Source organism: Symsagittifera roscoffensis, chromosome 2 (genome assembly GCF_963678635.1).
Source record: "Symsagittifera roscoffensis chromosome 2, txSymRosc1.1, whole genome shotgun sequence".
Lineage (NCBI taxonomy): Eukaryota > Metazoa > Xenacoelomorpha > Acoela > Convolutidae > Symsagittifera > Symsagittifera roscoffensis.
Genome location: NC_087063.1, coordinates 83,516,140 through 83,536,997, shown reverse-complemented (window position 1 = coordinate 83,536,997; position 20,858 = coordinate 83,516,140). Strand labels below are relative to the sequence as shown.

The window sequence follows — 20,858 nt, the reverse complement described above, 5'->3', positions numbered from 1 at the left end:
CCAAAACCAGCGAACCGGAAGATCATCAGCGACAAGTGGCATTTTTCGTCAAACACGGTGCAGATGGAGAGATCCTCAAGTACAAGGCGCGGTATGTGGCGAAGGGGTTCACTCAAATCTTCGGAGTGGACTACAACGAGACATACTCTCCAATCGTGCGACTTACATCTCTGCGATTGTTAGAATTACTTTCTTTATCATTTTGTAAATCATCCCATGAATAAAGTTCTAATGAGACACATCTTCTCAATTCTCTCAGCATAACTTAAATTTATCACAACAATTAGGCTAAACAAAGTTCGTTGAATGATCAGCGGGTCAAAAGGGTTTACGCAAGTTTTGTCGGCTTAGTTGCCGCTCGATAAATGTTTCCGAAAATCAATTTCATACCGGCAATTGCTTTTATTGACTGGATTATTCAAATTGAAAATCATTTGAGTCAAAACTAAAAAATTAGTGATTTCGGAATCATAATTAATTCGCAGTTTTAAAATGAAAATGGATTCATAAAAAAAAACTGTTATTGTAAAAGGTTCAAAATGTGCGATATGTTAAATTGTATTCTCAAACGAAATGTTCAGAACCAAATCACAATGTTTATAACTTAAAAGGAACCGACTTATCATAACTGGTGAAAGAGCAACTAGACTCACTCAATACATCGAAATCTCCAGTGCCCGACAAAATTCACCCGAAACTTCTGTTTGAATTGAGAGATTTCCTGACTCAAGTTCTAACAAAATTTTTTAACAAATCTTGGGACGAATTAAAGCTACCTGAAGACTGTAAACTTGCTCACATTGCCTATACCTTTGAAAAAGGGTAAAAGTTGTTAGCTGACAACTATCGTCCAGTAAGCTTAACATCAATAGGTTGTAAAATATTTGAGAAAATAATGAGAGACCATCTTATGGAACATCTAGAAAAAAAATGAAATCCTTGTAATTGAACAATTTGGTTTTCTGCACAGTAGATCATCACAATTACAACACCTGAGAATGCTGGCTGATTTCACAAAATCAACAGATAATCGCCAAGAAACGGATGTTATCTACTTGGATTTCAAGAAAGCGTGCGACTCGGTTTTGCACAAAAGACTGATAGGAATCCTAAAACAAAATGGAATAAAAGGAAAAACACTGGGCTGGATCAGAGAGTTTTTATTAACAAGACGACAAGGAGTTAAAATAAACGACAGTAGATTTGATTGAAAAGATGTTCTGAGTGGGATTCCCCAAGGATCTGTACTGGGACCTGTTTTCAATGCCAAACACAGTCAAATCAAAATTGTATTTCTTTGCAGACGATGCAAAACTATACAGAGAAATTATCAGGAACAATGACGTTGAGTTGCAGCAAGAAGATCTAAGAAAAATGGAAGAATGGTCAAAAAATGGTCAAAAAAGATAGAACATTTTGAGTTCTGTAATCAAGCTTGGTACCCGCGATTAAGGAAGAACACAAGGTTAATCGAAAATGAGCAACGATGATCGACACGAATGGTACAAGGGCTGCAGACAGTAAGCTAAAAATTTTTTGTGACTTTCATCAAAGTATAGGGAATGTATAGTATAAAATTTTTATAGATTTTCATCAAAGAATGGGGCATTTTTATAGTGTTTTATTATCGAAACGTTAAATTTGGCCGATTTTTATTTGAGTCACCGAAAGGTTTCGTATTATAGCAGCTAGCTCCCTGTTCCACAGCATCAACACCCTTAACACTTGTGAAAAAAAGCAATACGAGAGCCTTGTTACAGTAATTCCTGACCTATCCCTTAATAACGACTTGCTGAACCAAAGAAAGAACCTCCGACTATTACTGGAAGACAGTCCACTGAAGGAGAAAAAAGTGGTTGTGTGGCACGACGTGGTGAACAACACTATTAGTAGCCACAGAACAAACAACTATCGCCCAGCCGGTGTCGAGGAGCTGACAAACTGTTTGAAGTTGAAGAAGCAGCAGATATTGGCGATCATCTTTTGCAGAAGGGAAGAAACGCCCGACTTGTTTTGTCAATTTCTCGGCACCGGAATGCTCATTATTCCAGCTACAAAACGGCTACTCTTCAAGAGCAAGCAAAACAACCCGGAGCAGCCCTAGGACTATTTGAAGCTGCACCAGAATGGTGAATTGGAGCTGAAATCTCTGCGATTGGTAGTGGCACACAAAAAAGGCTGACAGTGCTAATTGGAAATATCCGGGGCAAACAACAGAGACCATCACAGACAAGGAGGAAGGCAAAAGCAAGACGTGAGCAGAAGCTGAAGGCAGAGGAAGTGTCTGCGCTTCAAAGACAGGGGTGAGAAGAGTGTGATTTGTTTTGCTTTGTGCCTTGTGAGTTTCATTACTCGTGGCCTTCAAAACAATGACCACAGTACTTTTGCCTGCTTTTTGGCTCAAAAAATTTTAAAAAGAAAACTAACTTGGAAAATTGTGTTAGACTATTTAAAATTCTTTAAAAAATCTGTACATAGACTAAATTTTTTGAGGAAATGTCTGAAAAGTGATCTAATACCGGACTTTTTGAAGTTTAGGGTCCCCGAGAACGGTTTTTTTTCGGACCACGCTGTGCATAATTTTGAATTGATTCTACTAAGGACCGAAACTTCTAGGGCAAATGAGAATAGCAAAAGTTACGAGGAGATGCTAATGAGATGTACTGGTGCAAAAAAAATTGACGAACACTGGTGGGCATCCATTCCGCTTCGTGAGGCGTCAAGTTGAGGCAAGCTTAAAAACAACATCAAAAAACCATAGAAAAAAATTAGAAAAAATTGTCCGAGAGATAAGATAAACCTCTTGGGGGAGAAATGAGCGATCAGTTAAGGTACTTGATAACATTGAACTGCCTGGATGGGTATATGAAGTGCTATCAATGGGCCCGAAGCATTCCAATAGAGACAAATATAACAAAACACAAATTTCGGCGGATATCGACGTTTTCCTCTCTTTTAATTGAAAAATCAAAAAACATCTGGTGAAACGTTATGTGAAAAAGAAGCCGCGGCAAAGGCATATGCAAAAAACGTAAGGCAAACCCCAAGAGACAAAGCCGTTGAAAAAACTAGGAAATATCTCAAAGATAATGGGTTGCTGGCTGTGCCTTTTATTAAGGGGGTTGGTTTTTGCATAATGAGGAAACAAACGTATGAATCAAAGCTGGAATCCTTGTTGCAATTTGCTCAGTTTGTGAAAAAAGATGCAACCACTGATGAAGTTATACTGAAAATTGAGAAGGAACTTAACAAAGAATTACTAGTCATGAACAAAGGAGACGAGATAAGTGATCAATTAAATTCTAAGATGAGGTTAACATCGGGGCAACCCGCCCGTTTGTACGGTTTAACAAAGTTACACAAGGATGAGACACCCCTACGACCAGTAATAACACTTCCAGGCAGCTCTTATGAGAATCTTAACAAAATGCTTGCAAAGTTTTTTGACAACATCGATGGAGCCAATATAGAAACCAATACTAAAGAGGCCAGAGAGAAAATTGAAAAGATTGCTCTAGATCCGGATGAAACCATAATATCTCTTGATGTGAAAAGTTTGTACACCAACGTTCCCCTGAAGGAGGCAATTGAAATTGCTTTACAGAAGCTGTACTGCCAGGAGTTTCCTAACGAAATTCAAAGAGCAACCATGAAAAGGCTTTTGAATATGGCGGTCAGCAAAGTGTATTTCTAGTGTAATGATTAATGGTATGTACAAGTTGATGGTTTAGCAATGGGCGCGTCCCTCGCTGTAATTCTGGCAAACTTATAGCTGAAAGAGTACGAGTTTGGTCTAAGACAAGAAATACCGGTGGGAACGGATACGCAGCAAATCAATGACATAAACGGCTTGTGCCCATGTTGCAACAGGAAAGTCACATATAGATCAAAGGGGGTTAAATGCGATAGTTGCCGAAACTTGTATCATCTAAATTGAGGAAAAAAATCCGATGACGTATACGCATCAATAAGCGAGATAGTCTGGTACTGTGAAAGCTGCTGCCGAGCTAAGAACAAGGAGAAGGATACTCTCCAGGTGAAAATGTTCCTCGGGTATGTGGATGACCTTGTTAAAACAGTCAGAGGGGAGCCGAGTTGTCTTCTCGATGCCGCCAATTCTCTTTATCCAAACCTACAGTTCACTCTAGACAAAACTAATTCGGAGGGGAATTTGCCGTTCTTGGATTTGAACATAAGTGTATCGCAGGGTAGGCGTGTAACTTGCATTTGGTATCATAAACCAACAGATACAGGGACTATACTGAACTAAAGAAGCTGCGCCCAATTCAGTATAAGCGTAGTGTTATCCAAGGCACTGTACACAGGGTTTTTAGGAGTACATCTAGCTGGGAGCAATTTGATAAGGCTATGAAAACTAATAGGGCGCTATGGCTGACAAATCAGTACCCTGAAAATTGGTCCGCAAAGGTGGCTGCAGACCCTGGACAGTGAGAGGTGTTTGTCAATTCAATCACCAAAGGATGTGAAGCCTCCAATGCTGATGGTGCAATATAGAGGTAACCAGAGCCAATATTTTGCTAACAGGTTACGAAAATTAACTAACGTTCAAGTGGTTTTCACCCTAAGAAAACTAGAATCAGGTTTACCATCCTTGAAGTCAGCATTTTCTAATGACCTCAAGTCAAGAGTGGTTCATAAACTGTCATGTAGTGGATGCACTTCCAACTATGTCGGATAAACTGTTCGACATTTGACCACTAGAATTAAGGAACATAAGAAAGTCGACTCACCGGTAGGCCTCCACCTTCAGCAATGCCAACTTGAGGGAAATAGCGCAGATCTTAGTTGGGAAATTATAGATAGGTCAAACAACCAAACAAAATTGCTAACACTAGAGGCAATACATATCAGGAAAGAGAACCGGGCTTGAACACGCGCGATGAGTTTAGGAGCAGGGATTTAACACTGAAAATTTAGTCCCAAAATATTTTTAGTTTTATATTCAAAACGTACATGGCTAAATCAAAATTATGACTCAGAAACTTCCAGACGAATTAATTTGAAGAAACTAGAACTATTGTCACTTGAATACTGCAGAAGGTGAGGAACAATGATCGAAATTTTCAAAATAGGTTACAACCGTTCTGACCCAAAAGCTACGAAAGACATGTTCGAATCGAATAATCGTGACACATGGACAAATGAAAAAAAAAGTGATAATGGAGAAGGCCAAATTCGAATTGCGGAAAAACTTTTTTACCATTAGATCAGCTACAGATTGTTACATGGTGCCAGGAGAAGTAATTGACTCGAAGACCTTAAACGCTTTCAAGAACAACCTGGTCAAACATTGGAAGAAAAGCGGAATTAATAAATTTGAGACTAATTAATCGAAAAGGAGTACATCATGAGCTGATCGATAAAGGCGACAAAACGCCTAAAAGATCAGAAAAAGAACTAAACTGAACTGATAACAAATGAAAAACGTCTCGAAAGGGTACGCAAGTTTTTTCGGCTTAGTTGCCGCTCGATAAATGTTCCCAAATATCTAATTCCTACCGGTGATTGCTTTTATGGACGGGGTTCATTCAAATTGAAAATCATTTGAGTCAAAATTAAAAATTTGGTGATTTCGGAATCATAATTCACTCGCAGTTTTAAAATAAAAATGGATTCATAAAAAAACTTATTGTAAAAGGTTCAAAATGTGCGATATGTTAAATTGTATTCTCGAACGAAATGTTCGTAACCACATCACAATGCTTATAACTTATAAGGAACATACCTATCATAAATGAAAAAATTCACTCCCTGATAGTTTTAATCGGCTACTGTAGATGGTATTTTAATCGTTTTTTTTTGTTCCCGTAAAAAACTTTGTTCACGAGTTGATCTCCAATTTCGAGATCCTTTTTTCAATACGTTGTGCGTTTAACAGTGCCTAGAGTTAATGCGTTTCTAGAAGTACTGGTAAAAAACTTTTCAGTTGTAAATTGTTTTTTTGTAGGTTTCTTGATTTCGCCCCAATTTTTGTCGGCTTATGTGCCGGGTGTTTTTTTTTCATGAAATTCCATGAAATTGATTATCAAATTAAATTCGAAGAAAATAACACGATAAAAGGATATTTAACACACGTTTTTTAATACGCCTTTTTTACACTCTAAAGCTTCGAGTTTGAAATGAAAAAACCCTTAAGCAATTTTTTGAACAGTTTTATAAATTTATTTTCAACTATTCGGATGATGTGGCTCAGAGTCAGCACACCTGCTTGAGACGGCAAAGGCTTGTGGCTCGAATTCGACGTAGACCTGTTTTTTTTGCAAAATTGGTTTTTTGTGGTTTTTCGGACTATCGCCGGTCTTTCAATTTTTGTCGGCTTGATTCCCGTAGCCCGATTTTTTGCTGAATTTTCAGCTGTCTTCCAAGTTGTAATAGCACAGCCCAGGAGTTTTGTAGGTTTCTTGATTTCGCCCCAATTTTTGTCGGCTTATGTGCCGGGTGTTTTTTTTTCATGAAATTCCATGAAATTGATTATCAAATTAAATTCGAAGAAAATAACACGATAAAAGGATATTTAACACACGTTTTTTAATACGCCTTTTTTACACTCTAAAGCTTCGAGTTTGAAATGAAAAAACCCTTAAGCAATTTTTTGAACATTTTTATAAATTTATTTTCAACTATTCGGATGATGTGGCTCAGAGTCAGCACACCTGCTTGAGACGGCAAAGGCTTGTGGCTCGAATTCGACGTAGACCTGTTTTTTTTTTGCAAAATTGGTTTGTGGTTTTTCGGACTATCGCCGGTCTTTCAATTTTTGTCGGCTTGATTCCCGTAGCCCGATTTTTTCTGAATTTTCAGCTGTCTTCCAAGTTGTAATAGCACTGATGCTTGAGACGACAAAGCCCAGGAGTTCGATTCAAGGTGGGACCTGTTTGTTTTGCAAATTGAAGGTTTTCGGTTATTTTAGATTATCGTCTGTCTGCTTATTTTTGCTGACTTAGTCCCCACATAAAAGAGTTTTTTGAAAGTTGGACTAAATTCTAGCATTCGGAAAGTTTTTAGTAAAGTTAATAACGGTGCAGGTAATTTTGTTCCGGATATTTTGGGCTTGTGCAATTTTTTTTCGACTAAAATCGTTTTTTTTTCTGATTTCATTTCAATCATAGTCATTCATTTTCGAATTGTAAGTGGCGCGAAGCTCAGCTTCGCCTCTGTATTAGCATTTTTCACTAAAATTCAGAAGTTTAGTGAAGAAGTTTCGTTTTTCATGGTCGGTTATTATGTAGAACACTTCTACATGTAATTAAGTTGAAGTCAAAAGTTTAACTCATCTTTACATGTAGCGTAGTCTGTTTTTACGGTTAATGCCAGTTTTACGTTGTAATTTTTCTTAACACAAAATATGTACGCGTAGCTTTTCAGCGGTTGCTTATAATATCAATTACAGCAGGCGTGTTATTCGGCTCAAGTGATTTTGTCAAACTCGAGGATCTATTGAAGCTGAATAAGATGTTCAACATTAGTCTGTGCATTGCGATTATTGACAGTCATAATCAAAACAAGATCGCACAACTTCACGAAGAATTTGAAAACTTCTCAATGTTCAAGAATGTCGTCGTCGAAAATACCTGTAAGTCGAAACCGGCTTTCTAGTTTTAAGTCAGGTCAGCAGACGAATCAAGCTGCAGCGATGGAAGAGTCAAGATACGAAGAGTTGTTGAAAGAGTTTGAAGAGTATAAAGAAGACAAAGAGCGAGAACTGTTGAGTTTAGAAGAGGAAATTGACATTCTAGAGGGTGAACTGCATCTAGCACAGAATGGTGGTGTTGATAACCAGGCTACTGCTGAAATTGACGTGTTACGTAAAACTATTCAAGACTTGGAGCAGAAGTTAGATGAGAAAGAAAATACAGAAGTAGCTCTGAACAGAGAAATAGATCAATTGAACAGAGAAAATGAAGAAATTAATGCCCTGATGAGAGATGCCCAGATGTATCTCGATGAACCAATTGAATCAAATGGAATTGTAAGTTGCTTTTAGTTTGAAAAATGAGTTTATGAATTCGTAGGTTTTTTTTAAAATGAATTATATGAAAAGTTTTAGGAACTTTTGTTTAAGTACGTATCGATACTGATGCAAAAATTCTCAAACATCAACTCAAAAAGTTCAAATAAAGTTATAGATAGTTGATTTTCGCAGTTATCCTTCGCAAAAACCTTTTAAATAATATGAAACACATTTATTGTTTAAGCAAATGAAGTTTTTTTGTTTTAGGCGGACCAAAATACTACACATGCTCCGACAGAGAAGAACCTCGAAGTAATTCAGAAGTTGGAACGTAAGAAAAAGGATTTGATAAAGGACCAGGAAAAGCTTAAAGAGAAATTGATCGCCACCGATTCAGAGCTGAAATTATCTAAAGACACGATGAAACGAAAATCTGATGAAATTACTTATCTAAAAAATAAAATCGACGGTCTTGAAGGAAAAATGAAAGAATTGAAATTGAGCGAAACTAGAGCGATGCAGTCATTTTCCAAAGACAAAGATATAATTGATAAACTAACCAATCAGCTGAAAGAAAGGACTAGCACTGTGAAAAGAATGGAAGCCGAAATCGCAACTTTGAAAAATTTGAAGGTAATGTTTGACGTAACACCGAAAGTCAATGATTTGCAAAAAAAATTATGTTAAATTTGAATGATTAACTTTGAATTCGACAGGTGAAAATGGAGAAAGATAAATTGCATGATATCGAAGAAATCAGAAAAGCTGAACAGAAAAAACGAAGCGATCTGGAGAAAAAGAATAAGAAGCTTGCGGAGGAAATTTCCACGCTTCAAAGTAACAAAACAGAAAGCAACAAAGTAATCGCAGAGCTTCAGAAAAAGGTTAAAGTCATACAACAAATTTGCCCTGAAGGCGATTGTGTTAATTAAAATTAAGTTTATTGTTAGGCTGAAAAATCATCGAATTCGCGATCTTCTGAGAAAGAGGAATTGAAAAGAGTGAAGCTGCAGTTGGTATCGCGTGAGTCAGAAGTGGAGTCTTTGGCTAGACAACTGGAACAAGAGAGAGAATCCACGGAAGTGAGCATTGCAGCCTTAGAAGAACAGGTTAGTACGTGAGGTTATTCAACGATCTACTTATTCAATGTTTGAACGTTTTTTGACGAAGATGTTGCATGTGATTTGTGTTCATTGTAAAGTTTCTGTTGTTTTAACTTAGTTAGCCAGCCTAATCCAGAGGTAAATTATTTAAGGTTAACTAAGCTATGGCTATCTTACAAGAGCTCACCTTATAAATAGCAGCGCACGAGCGATTTGAACCCGCAATCATATGATTGCTGGGCAACATCGCTACCGATGCGCCACAACGCCACGTTTAAGAGAACGCAATTTTTCCCCGTGTCATGTTTGTTATAAATACCTGTGACCTTTACTGTACTTGAGATTTGTGGGCTTATGACTCATAACTAGAACTGGTCTATAATGTTTATGTATTTTGATCAGATTCGATTCCTGGAACAACAGCTGTCGGACTCAACGACCAAATACGACGAAGTTGTTGAGGAGAAATGTGAAATAGAAAATAAATTTAACAATCTGAGAGAATTCGAATACAGGCACAACGAGCTAGAGAAAAAGTATAAAGAGAACTGTGAGAGACTCGAGTTTTTGGAAGCAGAATTGGAGTCCAATCGTAAAACGAGGACAGACACTGAATTGAAGAGAGATTTGGAGAAGAAATCCAAGGCGTTATTGTACGAGCAAGAGAAACGAAGTCATCTAAGCGAAGAGTTAGAACGTGCCAATCAGGTCAGTACCCAGAACTTGATGTTCAAAAATAAAATTTAGTGTAGTATTACTACTGGTTGTTACGCTTCCGATGTTTTCATAAGCAGTATGGGGTCCTACCATGCATGTCTTTTTAGGAAATTATGCAGCTTCAAAACGAATTAGAAGCCTCTGTGAAAGCAGCCTCAGAAAGCATACACTCCAAATCTGTCCTCAAAACTTCCCGCATAGAAGATACTTTAAACTGTTTCGAAGAAGACCGAACAAGTGTACATGAACAGGAATTAATGAGTCTGAATTTGTTGAAAAGAAGCAGAGAGGAGAGAAGAAATTTGGAACACAGACTGTCAGAAGTGACTGCGGATAAGAATTCTCTCGAGATCAAAGTGTCGTTTCTCACTAGGGAACTACAAGTAAGATATGGATGCTTTTATTTTTATGCTGGTTGAGTGTAGTTCTTGCGATCTTGTAGTAACTTTTTTTACACAAACAAAGTTTGTGTTATAGTATGAAATCTTTTTTTCCAACCTAAGCCGCAAATATACTGCGACAAATTGTGTTCATTTTGAAAGTGTTCATTTTGACCAATAACCAGCTATTAAGTACAGCCAATGCTCAGGATTTTTACAAAGACTATTATATTACAAATATCTATTTAGCTTCAAGGTATCTGGGCAGGGTCGGATACTTTTAAATGAACTTTTTCGTATACTAGTTGCAATGCGTCCGCTCTATAAATAGAGGCATGTTAGTTGGTAAATTTCTTTTTTTTTCAAACTGGCTGGTACTGCTAATGCGTCATAATTGGCTTGCGTCAGTTAGCAGTTATGTAGACTCATAATTGGCGTGCGTCACTTAACAAATTTTGCAGACTCAAAGTTTTATTCATTCAGTTTTTCCCAGTAGCGTTATCGGTCATATTTTGCTTATGTATGCGAAGTGCAACTTCGCCTCTGTGTTAAGATTGCTTTCAGCCAGAACGTCCTATTCGCCGTAGCTTGCCTTGTCAGACGTTTTTTTAAGACAGCGTTGTGGATATATGAACAAATGGGCTGTTAATATTGAAATTTTTTAATGATTGAAGTTATGGATATACTAACACATAAGCTGTCAATGGTTAAATTTTTTTAATCAAAGTGTCTATAATTTGATTTTCAACAATCATTTATGCGAAGGCAAAATAAAGGGAAATTCAATTCCAAATAGAGAATAAAATGCTAAATCTGCTGAGCGAAATGTTTTTTTTTTACTTGAAATGTTTTTCGAAAAGGTTAAAGATGTGATCATTTGCTTCGCACACCGAGTTAGAGACATTATACTCTTGAAAAACTTGATAAAGTGCTACTGTATATATTTCTTAAGATCGCTAGTACTTACTATGCATGTGTAGATAAGTGTATTGAGTTTTTTAAAAGCTGCCTGACACAAAAATAGTTTGCGATTGCTATCCCAAAGATAAGATGCTGAAGCGTTATACTTTTAAAGATATTCTGATTTTCATTAATTTTTGAAAAAGATCAACTTTATGTTGACTGCAAAACCGGTGAAGGTATTATAATTTTTTTTAAATACCAAAAACAATTAATTTTTACCTGGCCGGAAAACAGGCACTAAATCCACCGTGAAATGATAATGCTCCGAAACTTTTTAGCTTCTGAGATCTTGCATTTTGTGTGTAATTACTCTTGCGAGAGCAAGTGTCTTGTAATCGGGAACCAGGCTTTTTCCCGTACGCAATTTTCCTTATAAAAAATTGAACTTACTTTATTATTGAACCCTATTAACTTCCAGGTTCCTTGTCACTTGGCTCGGAGGCAACGCAGTTGCTTTTGCAGCCTCAGGTCTGGAATTCATAAAATGCTATGATTCTCGGAAAAATTGAGTTTTTGATTTTTTCCACTTTCTATGGAAATTCTTCTCGATACCTATTCTGCCAAATCTGATATCAAGAGTTTAATCGAAACAACAGGTTTTGGAAACCTACCTTAATAATAGGCTAAACCCAATTTTTTCTAAGAAAAAAGTTAGGGCCTTCAAAAAAGTCAATGTTTTGAAACAGTCCCATTTTTGGAATTTTTAATGGCATTTCTCAAAAGGTATCCTGCCAATTCTTAAGTTAAGCGTTCAATCGAAAAATCCGTTTTTGGAAATCTTCACTGCTTAAGCGGCCAAGACTTTCTTTTTGCTGAAAATAAGTTATAGATTTCTGAAAGTCAAGATATTGAACTTTGACCATTTCTTAGAAAATTTTTCATTTTCGTAGAAACTACCCTATCAAATCTTAGATGAATGGTTCAATCGAAAGAAATGGTTGCCAGAGTTTTTCTTGTAGAAAAGGCAACTCGGTAATTTTTCGACCGAAAATTTTTATGTCCTTGGCAAAGTTCCAAATTCTCAAAAATTTTCACTTCTCTTTCATTTTGTATAGAAACTAAGGTTTTGGACAAAGTTCAATTTTTCAAAATACCTTTTCATCTTGGATCAGTATGACAAATTTATAAATATCAAACAGGTGTCTCCAGCCTAAGCTGGGCGCATAGTCATTTGTTATCGAGAATTACAACAGAGCTTTCCATGCTGTTTAAAATAGCTGGTCTTTATTTTTTTTTCAAATTTAAACCAGTAAATTTGTTTTCTGTTTTTGTTTCCTTAATGATTTTTTTTTTCATTCTGGTTTGTCCGCTGAGTTGAATATGATCATAATTTGACCCCCTGCCGACGCAAAGTAAATCGAAACAACAGGTTTTGGAAACCTACCTTAATAATAGGCTAAACCCAATTTTTTCTAAGAAAAAAGTTAGGGCCTTCAAAAAAGTCAATGTTTTGAAACTGTCTCCATTTTTGGAACTTTTAATGGCATTTCTCAAAAGGTATCCTGCCAATTCTTAAGTTAAGCGTTCAATCGAAAAATCCGTTTTTGGAAATCTTCACTGCTTAAGCGGCCAAGACTTTCTTTTTGCTGAAAATAAGTTATAGATTTCTGAAAGTCAAGATATTGAACTTGACCATTTCTTAGAAAATTTTTCATTTTCGTAGAAACTACCCTATCAAATCTTAGATGAACGGTTCAATCGAAAGAAATGGTTGCCAGAGTTTTTCTTGTAGAAAAGGCAACTCGGCAATTTTCCGACCGAAAATTTTTATGTCCTTGGCAAAGTTCCAAATTCTCAAAAATTTTCACTTCTCTTTCATTTTGTATAGAAACTAAGGTTTTGGACAAAGTTCAATTTTTCAAAATACCTTTTCATCTTGGATCAGTATGACAAATTTATAAATATCAAACAGGTGTCTCCAGCCTAAGCTGGGCGCATAGTCATCTGTTATCGAGAATTACAACAGAGCTTTCCATGCTGTTTAAAATAGCTGGTCTTTATTTTTTTTTTCAAATTTAAACCAGTAAATTTGTTTTCTGTTTTTGTTTCCTTAATGATTTTTTTTTCATTCTGGTTTGTCCGCTGAGTTGAATATGATCATAATTTGACCCCCTGCCGACGCAAAGTAAATCGAAACAACAGGTTTTGGAAACCTACCTTAATAATAGGCTAAACCCAATTTTTTCTAAGAAAAAAGTTAGGGCCTTCAAAAAAGTCAATGTTTTGAAACTGTCTCCATTTTTGGAACTTTTAATGGCATTTCTCAAAAGGTATCCTGCCAATTCTTAAGTTAAGCGTTCAATCGAAAAATCCGTTTTTGGAAATCTTCACTGCTTAAGCGGCCAAGACTTTCTTTTTGCTGAAAATAAGTTATAGATTTCTGAAAGTCAAGATATTGAACTTGACCATTTCTTAGAAAATTTTTCATTTTCGTAGAAACTACCCTATCAAATCTTAGATGAACGGTTCAATCGAAAGAAATGGTTGCCAGAGTTTTTCTTGTAGAAAAGGCAACTCGGCAATTTTCCGACCGAAAATTTTTATGTCCTTGGCAAAGTTCCAAATTTTCAAAAATTTTCACTTCTCTTTCATTTTGTATAGAAACTAAGGTTTTGGACAAAGTTCAATTTTTCAAAATACCTTTTCATCTTGGATCAGTATGACAAATTTATAAATATCAAACAGGTGTCTCCAGCCTAAGCTGGGCGCATAGTCATCTGTTATCGAGAATTACAACAGAGCTTTCCATGCTGTTTAAAATAGCTGGTCTTTATTTTTTTTTCAAATTTAAACCAGTAAATTTGTTTTCTGTTTTTGTTTCCTTAATGATTTTTTTTTTCATTCTGGTTTGTCCGCTGAGTTGAATATGATCATAATTTGACCCCCTGCCGATGCAAAGGAAATCGAAACAACAGGTTTTGGAAACCTACCTTAATAATAGGCTAAACCCATTTTTTTCTAAGAAAAAAGTTAGGGCCTTCAAAAAAGTCAATGTTTTGAAACTGTCTCCATTTTTGGAACTTTTAATGGCATTTCTCAAAAGGTATCCTGCCAATTCTTAAGTTAAGCGTTCAATCGAAAAATCCGTTTTTGGAAATCTTCACTGCTTAAGCGGCCAAGACTTTCTTTTTGCTGAAAATAAGTTATAGATTTCTGAAAGTCAAGATATTGAACTTGACCATTTCTTAGAAAATTTTTCATTTTCGTAGAAACTACCCTATCAAATCTTAGATGAACGGTTCAATCGAAAGAAATGGTTGCCAGAGTTTTTCTTGTAGAAAAGGCAACTCGGCAATTTTCCGACCGAAAATTTTTATGTCCTTGGCAAAGTTCCAAATTCTCAAAAATTTTCACTTCTCTTTCATTTTGTATAGAAACTAAGGTTTTGGACAAAGTTCAATTTTTCAAAATACCTTTTCATCTTGGATCAGTATGACAAATTTATAAATATCAAACAGGTGTCTCCAGCCTAAGCTGGGCGCATAGTCATCTGTTATCGAGAATTACAACAGAGCTTTCCATGCTGTTTAAAATAGCTGGTCTTTATTTTTTTTCAAATTTAAACCAGTAAATTTGTTTTCTGTTTTTGTTTCCTTAATGATTTTTTTTTTCATTCTGGTTTGTCCGCTGAGTTGAATATGATCATAATTTGACCCCCTGCCGATGCAAAGGAAATCGAAACAACAGGTTTTGGAAACCTACCTTAATAATAGGCTAAACCCATTTTTTTCTAAGAAAAAAGTTAGGGCCTTCAAAAAAGTCAATGTTTTGAAACTGTCTCCATTTTTGGAACTTTTAATGGCATTTCTCAAAAGGTATCCTGCCAATTCTTAAGTTAAGCGTTCAATCGAAAAATCCGTTTTTGGAAATCTTCACTGCTTAAGCGGCCAAGACTTTCTTTTTGCTGAAAATAAGTTATAGATTTCTGAAAGTCAAGATATTGAACTTGACCATTTCTTAGAAAATTTTTCATTTTCGTAGAAACTACCCTATCAAATCTTAGATGAACGGTTCAATCGAAAGAAATGGTTGCCAGAGTTTTTCTTGTAGAAAAGGCAACTCGGCAATTTTCCGACCGAAAATTTTTATGTCCTTGGCAAAGTTCCAAATTCTCAAAAATTTTCACTTCTCTTTCATTTTGTATAGAAACTAAGGTTTTGGACAAAGTTCAATTTTTCAAAATACCTTTTCATCTTGGATCAGTATGACAAATTTATAAATATCAAACAGGTGTCTCCAGCCTAAGCTGGGCGCATAGTCATCTGTTATCGAGAATTACAACAGAGCTTTCCATGCTGTTTAAAATAGCTGGTCTTTATTTTTTTTCAAATTTAAACCAGTAAATTTGTTTTCTGTTTTTGTTTCCTTAATGATTTTTTTTTTCATTCTGGTTTGTCCGCTGAGTTGAATATGATCATAATTTGACCCCCTGCCGATGCAAAGGAAATCGAAACAACAGGTTTTGGAAACCTACCTTAATAATAGGCTAAACCCATTTTTTTCTAAGAAAAAAGTTAGGGCCTTCAAAAAAGTCAATGTTTTGAAACTGTCTCCATTTTTGGAACTTTTAATGGCATTTCTCAAAAGGTATCCTGCCAATTCTTAAGTTAAGCGTTCAATCGAAAAATCCGTTTTTGGAAATCTTCACTGCTTAAGCGGCCAAGACTTTCTTTTTGCTGAAAATAAGTTATAGATTTCTGAAAGTCAAGATATTGAACTTGACCATTTCTTAGAAAATTTTTCATTTTCGTAGAAACTACCCTATCAAATCTTAGATGAACGGTTCAATCGAAAGAAATGGTTGCCAGAGTTTTTCTTGTAGAAAAGGCAACTCGGCAATTTTCCGACCGAAAATTTTTATGTCCTTGGCAAAGTTCCAAATTCTCAAAAATTTTCACTTCTCTTTCATTTTGTATAGAAACTAAGGTTTTGGACAAAGTTCAATTTTTCAAAATACCTTTTCATCTTGGATCAGTATGACAAATTTATAAATATCAAACAGGTGTCTCCAGCCTAAGCTGGGCGCATAGTCATCTGTTATCGAGAATTACAACAGAGCTTTCCATGCTGTTTAAAATAGCTGGTCTTTATTTTTTTTCAAATTTAAACCAGTAAATTTGTTTTCTGTTTTTGTTTCCTTAATGATTTTTTTTTCATTCTGGTTTGTCCGCTGAGTTGAATATGATCATAATTTGACCCCCTGCCGATGCAAAGGAAATCGAAACAACAGGTTTTGGAAACCTACCTTAATAATAGGCTAAACCCATTTTTTTCTAAGAAAAAAGTTAGGGCCTTCAAAAAAGTCAATGTTTTGAAACTGTCTCCATTTTTGGAACTTTTAATGGCATTTCTCAAAAGGTATCCTGCCAATTCTTAAGTTAAGCGTTCAATCGAAAAATCCGTTTTTGGAAATCTTCACTGCTTAAGCGGCCAAGACTTTCTTTTTGCTGAAAATAAGTTATAGATTTCTGAAAGTCAAGATATTGAACTTGACCATTTCTTAGAAAATTTTTCATTTTCGTAGAAACTACCCTATCAAATCTTAGATGAACGGTTCAATCGAAAGAAATGGTTGCCAGAGTTTTTCTTGTAGAAAAGGCAACTCGGCAATTTTCCGACCGAAAATTTTTATGTCCTTGGCAAAGTTCCAAATTCTCAAAAATTTTCACTTCTCTTTCATTTTGTATAGAAACTAATGTTTTGGACAAAGTCCAATTTTTCAAAATACCTTTTCATCTTGGATCAGTATGACAAATTTATAAATATCAAACAGGTGTCTCCAGCCTAAGCTGGGCGCATAGTCATCTGTTATCGAGAATTACAACAATTTTGGCTCATCTATATATTTTTTCACGCTTCGCGTCTGTCTTCGATTTTTTAAATGTTTTAATTCCTCAGAGATGCTATAATTTTAAGGCGAATTCCTTTGCATGCAGTTTTCACTATATGTTCGACTGAACGTTTTGTTGAATTCAAGTTAATTGAACTTGTTTATCGATCTGATTCTGTGAGAAATATAGGTTGTTTGTTAGTTTTTTCAAACGCTTAAAAATTTTGTACAATCAAATCTGATTTTTCACAGTTTCGATTCGTTTTTATTTGCTAAAAGGAAGACAACTACGCCCTCTAGTAACGAAAATGGAAATGGGGCGAAAAAATTGATTGACTTAAAATTTCTAAAATATATTTTAATTTAAGTATTACCAGCTGAACAAAAGGCTATTGCGAAGAGCTGCTGGTTGATATTTTTTTTCTCAGACCATCGAAATTTTCCAACTGTTTGTTGGCTGTTTTTACTAATTGTTTTGTTTTTCAAGGAAATTTTTTCGATGCAAAGATTAATCATCTCTATTTTATGGTACCATAATGTTGTCTGAAAATCGTGGGAAAAATTTTCCGAGCCATCATGTAAGGCAAAAAAGATCGTTTTGCATTTTTTAAATAGATGATTATTAAGATAGCTGGAAACCCTCGGTGCTAATTGTGGGTGGGGGTCTGGTTTTCCACTAAACCGCCCTTGTTATGATCTGGATTTAGAGTTAACCTGCTGCATGAAAAATTTCAGTGCCGAAAAGTGAGATTTGAGAAAAATTGCTTCGGCCAACTAAGCGGTTATCTACTAACCAATGCTTGTTGTTTTAAGGACAAGGAGAACACTGTGATAGATTTGATTGAAGTGGGTTCGGAGAAGGTGAAGAACAAGATGGATTTGTCTGTGGAATTGGAGAAGAAACTGAGAGAAGAGAGAATGGTGATGGATGAGTTGGACATGCAGTTGCAGTGTGTGAGGTACTCGGTTCAGAATAATGATTGATTGCAACTGAATAAATAATATGCAATTGTTGAAAAAACGAATTGTTTGAAGAAATACTTTAAATGTTTACCCTTGCGATAGCAAGGGTTTTGCAACCGGGTGCTAGTTCTTTTTTCCCGTAAACAATTTTGTCGGCAGGACTCATTAGTCTCCTGGCTCCTGGTGGTAACTTGGTTCATAATGAATTCAAATTTTGCAGTGTCGCACATTTAGCCTGATGGTAACGAATACTGGGACGTCAAAGGTCCTGGTTTCGAATGTGACCAGGACAGTTTTTTTCTAAGGGTAAATGTTCCGGTTCAAAAAAAATTTGGCCTATTATTTGTCTGCTCATGTTTTGTCGGCTTAGTTGCCTCATCTAAGAATTGTTTATTTAAGCTGTAAACAATTTTCACTGCAGTTGTTTGTAGCATTTTAAACAGCTCGATTTGTTAAAATTTCACTTTTTAAATTTTTTTGTCTTTTTTATCGGCTTAAAAAAAATTCGGCTCAATTAATATCGACTTAGTGGCCTCTTATTGCGTCGTTACATTCGAAAATTTTTTGTGGGCGTGTATGTGCTCTGAGGGGAAAAGGGACTTTTTACATTTTTTATAAGTTGAGAATTTTTTGATTTTCTTTTCGGCATGAAGGGTTTCTGCTCAGGTTTTTCGGCTTTGTTTCCGCTTGGTAATTGTAGATTCAAATCCAATCAACCATTCCGCGCATCTGGCTTAGAGGTAAAACAAATGCTTGAAACGGCAAAGGTTTGAAGGCAGAAAGGACTTTTTTGACAACTTGGCTTCTGTATAGCATTCACATGATATATTAATGGTGCAGGTGTTTTTGTTCCGGATATATTAGGCTTTTGTTGCAATTTTTATTGGCAAAACGATTTTTTGATTTTTTCCCCGTTTGATTTAGTCATTCATATTTGTATCGCAAATGGTGCGAAGCTCAGCTTTGCCTCTGTGTTAAACATGTTAATAAGGTCAATAAAACAGTTTTTTTCCTGATCAGTATCAGAAATTATTAAGTAGCTTACAGAAAAACCAGACATAAATTGGTTTTTGTAAATCGATTTTTGCCTCATCTTTGAAAAAACAATTTAAAGTCGCAAGGCCCGTTCTATATGCTCGAAAATTATGCAAAGGCTTGAACGAGGGGCAGATTAGCCCGTTGCCATAACTAGCTAAACTAATCTAGTCTTCGATTTTTTCCTGGTGTATAAATTTAAATTTGAGCGATCAGTTTGTCTTTAGAAATGAGAACGAATCGCTCAAAAGGGCACTGCAGTCGTCACTGAATGACACAGCAGACAGAGAAGACAAAGTGAACTCATTGAACTTAATTGTGAACAGACGAGAGCAGGAGTCGAATGAGTTGAGGAATCAGATTGAAAACATGTTATTTCAAACCGACAGCAGTGAGTAACAAAACAAGTCACACGTTCAAAATCTCTAAAATGCCGAGTAAAGTTTGATGATTCTAAAACGCACTTTTCTTTAATGAAATTATCGTATCAGCTCGGAACATGCTAATTGTAATTATGCTCTGATTTTATGCGGATTGATAAAAAGTTCTAATCAGGGACTGATTCTAGGGAGATGGGGCTGATTTCCTCACTTGTTTAGTTGAATCGTTGAATTCGATTTTAGATTCATTAAACTATCTAAATATACAACAGCAGTATTGGGGCAATGAATTCTTAGTTGATTTGGCAATCGCGCATGCGAATTTGAAGCGATTTCACAGAAAAAATTTTGGATCTCTTCAACTATATCCCCCCTTTTGCAAAAGGTGGGGAGATTCGTTACTAGGTTTAAAAATCTGACATGCTTAACCGTTGATATATTTCTTCATAGGTAGTGGGGGATATTCGTTACTGGGTACCCAAGAGGTGATATAGTTAAAGAGATCCTGATAATTTCTAGGCAAGAATTGTAGGCCAGGATTAGGCTTAATGTTTTACAGCCAGATGTTTTGCTTAGATCGAAGAAGTTTCCACAGAAGAAATCGAGCATTTGATAACCCAAACATCGCTGCCATATCAATACCCAGAGTGCCTACTGGCTTCGTCTTTCCTCGCAATACTTGTCACGATACGAGGAAGTTGAATCTACCATCTAATTCGTTTTTTACTTCAAATACATTGCTATGATTCTTGAAAGCTTTATAATTCAGCAGATGTATCTGTAAAATATTGAACCACAAACTTTTGCAATTAAAAATTTTAATACATTTTTGGTCAAATTAACTTTGTTAGAGACAGCAAAATATCCTAAACTAGATCACTTCTTCTTCACAAAATGACTAGAATATTCTTTTGTCTCCGGAAAGAGAGGCGTTAATTCGAAGCTTGTGTTATATAGTACCAGTCAACTTTTTTATAATAGAAGTTCCAATATCAGTGCTTAGTTTTTTGCGGGATCCAAAACAGCTTAAGCTTTTTGTCGTAGTTGCATGCATTTTTGACTCTTTTTATGCAGTAAGCTGCGATCATCAAGAAATTGAGCTCTAGCTAGAAAATGCATTCGTAATCTATCGGTCGGGGATTAATTCTCTACGGTCTGGTAGATATTTTTTTATGTTACTTTCAGAAGCTTATTAAATAAGCTGTATAAAAGTTTTGCTCATTCGACAGGTTGCTCATTCGCTTGGCTATGCGAAGCCAAGTTTCTATATGTCTTTGTTTTGAATTTTGTTTGATGTGGGGGGGGGGCGTGGGGGTCGAAATTTGTAAGTGAGCGAAGTGAAGACATTTATTTATGTCGTGGGTATTCTTTAAGTGTCAATGAGGAAATGGAAGACAATAATTTTGGTCCTGGTTTTTCTTGTTCAGGGAAATGTAGTTTATTTGCTAAACGGAAAACAAATTACGCTTTCTAATTACAAAAATGCGAAGGGAGTAAAAATTTGAATAGCTTTGG

The 20,858-nt window shown here is 35.8% G+C and overlaps 1 protein-coding gene across 1 annotated transcript; it reads left to right on the top strand.

Annotated features, from left to right (window-relative positions):
* Positions 1 to 4,220: 4,220 nt before the first annotated feature.
* Positions 4,221 to 20,168, top strand: LOC134840667 (myosin-10-like). The gene is made up of 9 exons (XM_063856635.1): positions 4,221 to 7,990; positions 8,240 to 8,605; positions 8,689 to 8,856; positions 8,923 to 9,081; positions 9,478 to 9,783; positions 9,900 to 10,175; positions 17,779 to 17,924; positions 19,191 to 19,354; positions 19,920 to 20,168. Exons 1-9 carry the CDS (start codon positions 7,574 to 7,576, stop codon positions 20,087 to 20,089), a joined length of 2,172 nt encoding a protein of 723 aa, XP_063712705.1. The 5' UTR covers positions 4,221 to 7,573; the 3' UTR covers positions 20,090 to 20,168.
* The last annotated feature ends 690 nt before the right edge of the window (positions 20,169 to 20,858 follow it).